The 8755-nt window shown below is 52.5% G+C and overlaps 1 protein-coding gene across 1 annotated transcript in view; it reads left to right on the top strand.

The window, feature by feature from the left end:
• The window catches only part of ANGPTL4 (angiopoietin like 4), a 5540-nt gene extending 2541 nt beyond the window's left edge, over nucleotides 1-2999 (top strand). Inside the window, exons 3-5 of the mRNA XM_021715483.1 lie at nucleotides 522-617; nucleotides 706-987; nucleotides 2348-2999. Of these exons, the coding sequence (XP_021571158.1) occupies nucleotides 522-617; nucleotides 706-987; nucleotides 2348-2529 (560 nt within the window). The 3' untranslated portion in view covers nucleotides 2530-2999. The remainder of the gene's footprint in view (nucleotides 1-521; nucleotides 618-705; nucleotides 988-2347) is intronic.
• Nucleotides 3000-8755: the final 5756 nt, after the last annotated feature.

Here is an 8755-nt window from a genome sequence, read left to right as displayed (position 1 = left end):
AAAAAAAAAAAAAAAAAAAAAAAAAAAAAAAAAATATATATATATATATATATATATAATGCAGCTTTTACTGGATGTGGTGTTGTATGCCTGTAGTCCCAGCTACTTGGGAGGCTCAGGCGGAAGGATCACTTGAGCCCAGGAGTTTGAGGCTGCAGTGAGCTATGATTGTGGTACTGCACTCCAGCCAGGGCGATAGAGCCAGGCCCTGTCTCTAAAAACACACACCCAGTGCCGCCCTTTTCCCCATTGGCTTCCATGACCAACTCAGAACTGCAGGGGAGGACCAAGGTCAGCTGGCCCAGAGAGGCTTTGTGGCCTTCCTGGCTGGTCCTTGAGACAAAGACTCAGTCCTGGTCTGCCCACCTATGGCCATCCTCCCTCTTACCCCACCTCCTCCAGTCTTCCTGGGATTAGTGGGGGGCTGTTGCCTTCCTTGGGTTTGCAGGGGATGTGGGGTTTGGGATCCAGATGAGGGGATGAGGAGGAGCCTCCTGGTGACCTTATACCTTTCTGGGCAGACGGAGGCTGGACAGTCATTCAGAGACGCCATGATGGCTCCGTGGACTTCAACCAGCCCTGGGAAGCCTACAAGGCGGGCTTCGGGGACCCCCAAGGTGGGTGTTTCCATGGGGCCAGAGGCAGGGGGTGGAGGAGGGGGCTGTGGAGGCCGGCCCACCTCACTGAGTGGCTTCCCCGCTCCAGGTGAGTTCTGGCTGGGCCTGGAAAAGGTGCACCACATCACGGGAGACCGCCGCAGCCGCCTGGCCGTGCAGCTGCACGACTGGGACGGGAACGCCGAGTCGCTGCAGTTCCCCGTGCATCTGGGGGGTGAGGACACGGCCTATAGTCTGCAGCTCACGGCTCCCGTGGCCAGCAAGCTGGGCGCCGCCACCGTCGCACCCAATGGCCTCTCCCTGCCCTTTTCCACGTGGGACCAGGACCACGACCTCCGCGGTGATGAGAACTGCGCCAAGAGCCTCTCTGGTGAGCAGGCCCTGCCCTACCCAATTCAGTGAGGGGGCCAGGTGTGATGGTTCACCCCTGTAATCCCACACTTTGGGAGGCTGTGATGGGAAGATTGCTTGAGGCTAGGAGTTCAAGACCAGCCTGGGCAGCATCGCGAGATCCTATCTCTACGCAAAAAATTAAAAATAAATTTAAAAAGAGAAAAAGAAAATTAATGAGAAAATGTGTGGGATGGTGGCTGGCATGTGGCAGAGCCACCAGGCCAACCCCCTGCTTTGCTCTTGTGAAACTGGAGGCAGAGCCCAGACTCTGTAAAATGAGACATAGGAAAGTACCTCTTGCTGGCTGGGTGTGGTGGCTTATGCCTGTAATTCCAGCACTTTGGGAGGCAGAGGTGGGAGGATTGCATGATTCCAAGAGTTCAAGACCAGCCTGGGCAACATAGAGAAACCTTGTCTCGGCCGGGCTTGGTGGCTCAGCCTGTAATCCCAGCAATTTGGGAGGCCGAGGCGAGTGGATTGCCTGAACCCATGGGTTTGAGACCAGCCTGGGCAACTTGGCGAAACCCCATGTGAAAAATAAAAAAAAAAAAAAAAATTAGCCGGGCGTGGTGGCCTGTGCCTATAGTTCCAGCTACTTGGAAGGCTGAGGTGGAAGGATCGCGTGAGCCCAGCACATTGAGGCTGCAGTGGCCGTGAGCATGTCACTGTACTCCAGCTTGGGGGACAGAATGAGACTCCAGCTCAAAAACAAAACAAAACAAACTTTGTAGAGACGGGGGTCTCACTGTGTTGCTTAGGCAGGTCTTGTACTCCTGGTTTCAAGCGATCCTCCCGCCTTGGCCAACCAAAGTGCTGGGATTACAGATGTGAGCCACCAAGCCCAGCCCACATTTTAATTTTTATTTTTATTTATTTATTTATTTTGAGTTGGAGTCTCACTCTGTCACCCAGACTGGAGTGCAGTGGCCGCTCCCAGCCACTGCAGCCTCGACCTGCTGGGCTCCGGCGATCCTTCCGCCTCAGCCTTCCAAGTAGCCAGAATTTTTGATTTTATTGTGGAGATGAGGTCTCGCCAAGTTGTCCAGACCCATTTTTATTTTTTAAAGACTAAATGTTAGCTACGTGCCAGGCACAGAGACGTAACTTGCTGTGATCACAGACTATGAAAGCTGATTTGCAGTGGCATGGGTTGTCACAACTCAGGAATCCTTGGAACACAGATTAATAACCACGGCCAAGGTCTTCACATCTCAAACATGAAACCGAAGCCCAGCCTCACCCCCACCCCACAGTGCTCCCAGCCCTGTCTCTATCCCCTCTCAGCCCCGCTGGAGGCCCATGGACCTGACTGTGTCCCTCTCCTCTGATCCTGGCAGGTGGCTGGTGGTTTGGCACCTGCAGCCATTCCAACCTCAATGGCCAGTACTTCCACTCCATCCCACGGCAGAGGCAGCAGCGGAAGAAGGGAATCTTCTGGAAGACCTGGCGCGGCCGCTATTACCCGCTGCAGGCCACCACCATGTTGATCCAGCCCACAGAGGCTGTGGCCGTCTCCTAGCCTCCTGGCTGAGGCCTGGTCCCAGGCCATGGAGGACAGTGACTCTGGCCCAGGATGTGGCCACTCCCTGCCCGGGCAGGGGCTGCAAGCAGGGCCATCTGGAACCTCGAGGACAGAGAAGAAGCCCCGACCAGAGAGGCCCCCTTTCTGAGTTGGGGGGCTGCACGCGTTGCCCTCTGAGAACAGGGCCACAGGGCGTGCACAGATCCTGGATGCGGGGGCCAAGGGTATGGAGTCCCACTGTTCGCCCGCCCGAGGAGTGGGGACATAGAGGGACCACTTGGGGACGGCCAAGCCGGCCTCATTGGCGGACTCAGTCACATTGACTGGCTGGGGGACCAGGGCTCTGGCAGGCCCCAGGCGCCCCCACAGTGCTGTTATATGGGGGTCCCATGGCACAAGCTGGCGCTGATGGTGTCGGGGCGGAGCTCACAGAATTCCTGGAATAAAAGCAACTTCAGAACATTTTATTCTTTGTCCTTCGGTTTGTTTCCTTTCTTCTTTTTTTTCTCCCACAGAGTTAGTATAAATGATCTTCAGCTTGTTTTAGGAAGTGTACAGCTGGCCGGGCTCAGTGGCTCAGCCTGTAATCCCAGCGTTTTGGGAGGCCGAGGTGAGTGGATTGCCTGAGCCCGCGGGTACGGGACCCGCCTGGGCAACTTGGCGAGACCTCATCTCTACAATAAATCAAAAATTAGCCGGGTGTGGTAGCGCGCGCCTGTAGTTCCAGCTATTTGGAAGGCTGAGGCGGAAGGATCGCCGGAGTCCAGCAGGGCGAGGCTGCGGTGGCCAGGAGCGGCCACTGCACTCCAGTCTGGGTGACAGAGTGAGACTCCGACTCAAAAAAAAAAAAAAAAAGTGTACAGCTTCGTTAGGCATGGTAATTCCAGCACTTTGGGAAGTCCAAGCAGGAGGATCGCTTCAGCCCAGGAATTTGAGATTAGCCTGGGCAACATAGCTGACCACCTCATCTCTACAAATTAAATACAAAAAATTAGCCAGGCACAGTGGTGTGCACCTGCAGTCCCAGCTACTTGGGAGGCTGAGGCGGGAGGATCTTCTGGGCCCAGGAGGTTGAAGCTACAGTGAGCCATGATTGTACCACTGCACTCCAGCCTGGGTGGCAGGATGAAACCCCTATTCAATAAAAAAAATGTGAACAGTTTCAAAGTCCACGTAAACATGTTCCCAGGGTGGAAGGTCACTTTCAGGTCCCTTAAGGCCATCACTAGTTATTCCCCCACTTCTAGTGAGTGATTTCAATTTTCTTCACTGATTATTTCAGGATGTGACTCTCCCTTGTTTCTAATTTCAAAATTACAAAACTAAACCAATAATTAAATTGTTCAGGAAGCGAGTAAGAGAGAAAATGAGACTCCCTTCCCAGTCATAGCTATGCACATGAATCACAGTTAACTTTTGAGTGCCGCCTAATAGAAATACAATGCATGCCTCACATTTCTGCTTTGTTTTTTTGAGTCGGGGTCTCACTGTATTGGCCAGACTGGAGTAGCACTGTCACAGCTTACTGCAGCCTCCACCTCCTGGGCTCAGGGGCGCCTGGCCTGGAATGATGTTTGTTTTTGTTTTTTGTTTTGAGTTTGCTGTTGCCCAGGCTGGAGTGCAGTGGCACCCTCACAGCCACCACGGCATCAACTTGCTTGGCTCAGCCCATCCTGCCTCAGCCTTCCAAGTAGCTGGAACCACAGGCGTGAGCCACCACACTTGGCTAATTTTTGATTTATTGTAGAGATGAGGTCTCACCATGTTGCCCAGGCTGGTCTTGAACCTGTGGACACAGGTGATCCTCTCGCCTCTACCTCCCAAAGTGCTGGGATTATAGGCCTGAGCCACCACACCCAGCCATGGAATGATCTTGTTTGTGGCTTTTACTTGCTTCTTGTCCGACTTGCCCCACGAGACTATGGGCTCCATGAGAGATGGAACTTGGCCTCATTCCACGTTGAACCCTAACACCTGGTCAGTGCTCAGTGAATGCTTACAGAAGGAAAGACCAAAAACTTGTTTATTTACTTTTAAGAGACTTTATGGCCAGGCTCGGTGGCTCAGCCTGTAATCCCAGCACTTTGGGAGGCTGAGGCGAGTGGATTGCCTGAGCCTGCCGGTTCGAGACCAGCCCAGGCAACTTGGCAAGACCTCATCTCTACAACAAATGAAAAATTAGCTGGGTGTGGTAGTGTGCGCCTGTGGTTCCAGCTACTTGGCAGGCTGAGGCAGAAGGATCGCCAGAACCCAGCAGGTCGAGCCTGTGATGGCCGGGATCGTGCCACTGCTTTCCAGTCTGGGTGACAAAGTGAGACTCCAACCCAAAAAAAAAAAAAAGAGAGAGAGACTTTATGTTGCCCTGGCTGGAGATTGTAGTGACAATCATGTCACTGCAGCCTAGAATTCCTGGGTTCAAGCGATCCTCCTGCTTCAGCCTCCCAAGTAGCTGGGACTACAGGCAATTTTTAAATTTTTTGTAGAGACAGGGTCTGGCTGTGTTGCCCAGGCTGGCCTCAAACTCCTGGCCTCAATGGATCCACTTACTAAAGTGATGGGATTATGGTTGTAAGCCACCACACATGGTGTAGTGTCAGGTCCCCAAAGACCCTAAAAGGAAGGCACTGTGTCTGAGAGGTTGGTTGAATGAAATGACCTGGAGACAACCAAGGAGACATGGGCTTTTTTTTTTTTTGTGAGTTGGAGTCTCACTCTGTTGCCCAGACTGGAGTACAGTGGCATGCTCACAGCTACCGCAACCTTGACCTGCTGGGTTCAGGCCATCCTTTTGCCTCAGCCTTCCAAGTAACTGGAACTACAGGCATGCACCACCACGCCCAGCTAATTTTTTGTTTTATTGTAGAGATGAGGTCTCGCCAAGTTGCCCAGGCTGGTCTTGAACCCATGGGCTCAGGCAGTCCTCTCACCTTGGCCTCCCAAAGTGCTGGGATTATAGGCTTAAGCCACCACACCTGGCCAAAACTTATTTTTTTTTAGGATAGAAAGGGATCCATAGACATAATGGTCATCCCTCAGACTTAAGCCCAAAGGTATGCACTGCTGCTGGTATTATTACCAAAACTGATGATCCTAGTTTTACTGTATTTATTTATTTATTTTTTTTTGAGTTGGAGTCTCACTCTGTCGCCCAGACTGGAGTACAGTGGCCGCTCCCGGCCACCGCAGCCTCCACCTGCTGCGCTCTGGCGATCCTTCCGCCTCAGCCTTCTGAGTAGCCGGAATTACAGGCACGTGCTACCACGCCCGGCTCATTTTTGATTTATTGTAGAGATGAGGTCTCACCAAGTTGCCCAGGCAGGTCTCGAACCCGTGGGCTCAGGCAATCCACTCCCCTCAGCCTCCCAAAGGTGCAGGATTACAGGCTGAGCCACCGAGCCCAGCTGGAGACATGGGCTTTATTCAAGAATGTACTTACAGGAAAGGTGGTCCAGGATTGGCCACTGGATGGGAAAAAAACACTCCCAACTGTAGGTTACTCGCATAGTTTTCTACATAGGGTGGAGTGCGGGGCTAAGCATGAAATGGGTCATGTTTCTAGTGTGCCCTGGCGGGCATCATGGCTCTCGCCTGTAGTCCTAACACTTTGGGAGGCTGAGGTGGAGGGATCACTTGAGCCCAGGGGTTCGAGACCAGCCTGGGCAACATAGAGAGACCTCATCTCTACTAAAAAAAAAAAAAAAAATCAAAAACTGAGCTGGGTGTGGTGATGCGTGCCTGTTACAGGCATTGACCTAGGTGTGCCCGATCTGGTCTAAACCAGTGGGGGGATGGGGGTGGAGGGAGAGACAGGCGATTGCATCAAGGAAGGGTGTGGGAAGACATTCCCTATGCACAGCTGCAAGATGTGGTCAGTAGGCTTGGAGAATATTTCACCCATGGCCCCAGCATGACCGGCAGGTCCAGGTGCAGAACCTGCTGAAAAGGGGACACTCTGGGTTGCCCACGCCAGGACCTCTCCCAGGCTCCAGTCCCCTGCTTGAGGGCACAACCAGGGTGTGCCCATGTTGTCACTAAGTGTGTTTCGCCCTATACTTGGCCTAAAAGGTTTTTTTTGTTTTTTGTTTTGTTTTAATTGGAGTCTCACTCTGTTGTCCAGGTTGGAGTGCAGTAGCACGCTCACTACCACCAGGGCCTCAACCTGCTGGGTTCAGGCAATCCTTCTGCCTTAGCCTTCCAAGCAGCTGGAACTACAGGCACATACCACCATGCCTGGCTAATTTTTTGATTTATTGTAGAGATGAGGTCTCGCCAAGTTGCCCAGGCTGGTCTCGAACCCATGAGCTCAGGCAATCCTCTCACCTCAGCCTCCCAAAGTGGTGAGATTATAGGTGTGAGCCACCACGCTGGGTGGCCTAAAAGGTTTTTAAACAGGGGGAGTCACGTGATCTGACTTGCGTTTAAAAAAAAATATCTTGGAAGGCTGAGGCGGAAGGATTGCCGAAACCCAGCAGGTCGAGGCTGCGGTGGCCAGGAGCAGCCACTGCACTCCAGTCTGAGTGACAGACTGAGACTCTGACTCAAAAAAAAAAAAAAAAATCTCCCTCCTCCTGGTGTAAGGGGTCAGCGCAAAGCAGGGAAACCAAGGAGGCGGCAGCTGCAGTGGCAGTGGAGGAGGAAGGAGTGACCAGACTTGGCCGGGCATGGTGGCTCACGCCTGTAATCCCAGCACTTTGGGACGTGGAGGTGAGAGGAGTGCCTGAGCCCAGTGGTTCTGGACCAGCCAGGGCAACTTGGGTGAGACCTCGTCTCTACAATAAATTAAAAAATTAGCTCAGCGTGGTGGTGTGCGCCTGTAGTTCCAGGTACTTGGGAGACTGAGGCAGAAGGATTGCCAAGCCCAGCGGGCAAAGACTACAGTGCCCGTGAGTGTGCCACTGCACTCCAGACTGGGCGACAGAGTGAGATGCCTACTCAAAAAAATAAAATAAAATAGTATGAAGTGCTCATGCCTGTAATCCCGGCACTTTGGGAAGTGGAGACGAGAGGATTGCCTGAGCCCATGGGTTCGAGACCAGTCTGGGCAACTTGGCGAGACCTCATCTCTACAATAAAAAACAACAAAACACTAGCCAGGTGTGGTAGTGTGCACCTGTAGTTTCGGCTACTTGGAAGGCTGAGATGGAAGGATCACTGGAGCCCAGCGGCTCGACATTGGGGTGGCCGTGACTGTGCCACTGCACTTCCAGCCTAGGCAACAGAGTGAGACTCCAACTTAAAAAAAAAAAAATCAGCCGGGTGTGGTGACGCGTGCCTGTGTTTCCAGCTACTTGGAAGGCTGAGGCAGAAGGATCGCTTGAGCCCAGCAAGTCGAGGCTGCGGTGGCTGTGAGTGTGCCTCTGCACTCCAGCCTGGGCGACAGAGACTCTGACTCAAATAAAAAAAGAAGTTATCAGACTCAGGAGAAATCTAGGAAGGAGGAGCAGAATATTGCCATTGAAGGAGGGGCGTTTGGGAGGAGGCAAAGGGAGAAGATGGAGTCTGTGACCTCTGGCTTTGATGGGGGGAGAGAAGGAAGGAGACACAGGGGAAGGTGTGAACGTCTGGAAAGAGTCAAATGTGCACAGGCGATGTGTTCAACCAAATGTGTAGGAGGCCTGCACTGGGTTCTTACAGATCAGGATAAAATGAAGTCACTCATGTTCTAGTTCCATGTCACTAAACCGAAACTAAGTTGTCTATCTGACCTTCTGAAAATTCAGAAGAGAGAGAGAGAGATACAAAATAGCCAAATCCCCAAACAGCCCCAATTTGTTTATTTATTTGAGTCAGAGTCTCTGTTGCTCAATTGGAGTGCAGTGGCAGGGTCACGGCTCACCATAGCCTTGACCTCTTAGGCTCAGGAGATCCTTCTGCTTTGGCCTTCCTAGTAGCTAGAACTATAGGCATGTGCTACCACATCCGGATAATGTTTTATTTTTGGTACAAATGAGGTTTCACTATGTTGCCTAGGCTGGTCTCGAATCCCCAGGCTCCAGTGGTCTTCCTGCCTTGGCCTCCCAAAGTGCTGGGATTACAGATGTGAGCCACTGCATCTGACCTAGGTCAGTTTTTTTTTTTCTTTTTTTTGAGTTGGAGTCTTCCTCTGTCACCCAGACTGGAGTGCAGCGGCCGCTTCCGCCCACCGCAGCCTCGACTTGCTGGGCTCTGGCGATCCTTCCGCCTCAGCCTTCCGAGTAGCCGGAATTACAGGTATGCGCTACCA

The sequence above is a fragment of the Carlito syrichta genome, unplaced genomic scaffold, assembly GCF_000164805.1.
Source record: "Carlito syrichta isolate Samal-C Ts95f unplaced genomic scaffold, Tarsius_syrichta-2.0.1 Scaffold307152, whole genome shotgun sequence".
In the NCBI taxonomy this organism is placed as follows: Eukaryota; Metazoa; Chordata; class Mammalia; order Primates; family Tarsiidae; genus Carlito; species Carlito syrichta.
The sequence above is the reverse complement of the archived record's forward strand: the minus strand, read 5'-3'. Positions and strand labels throughout refer to the sequence as shown.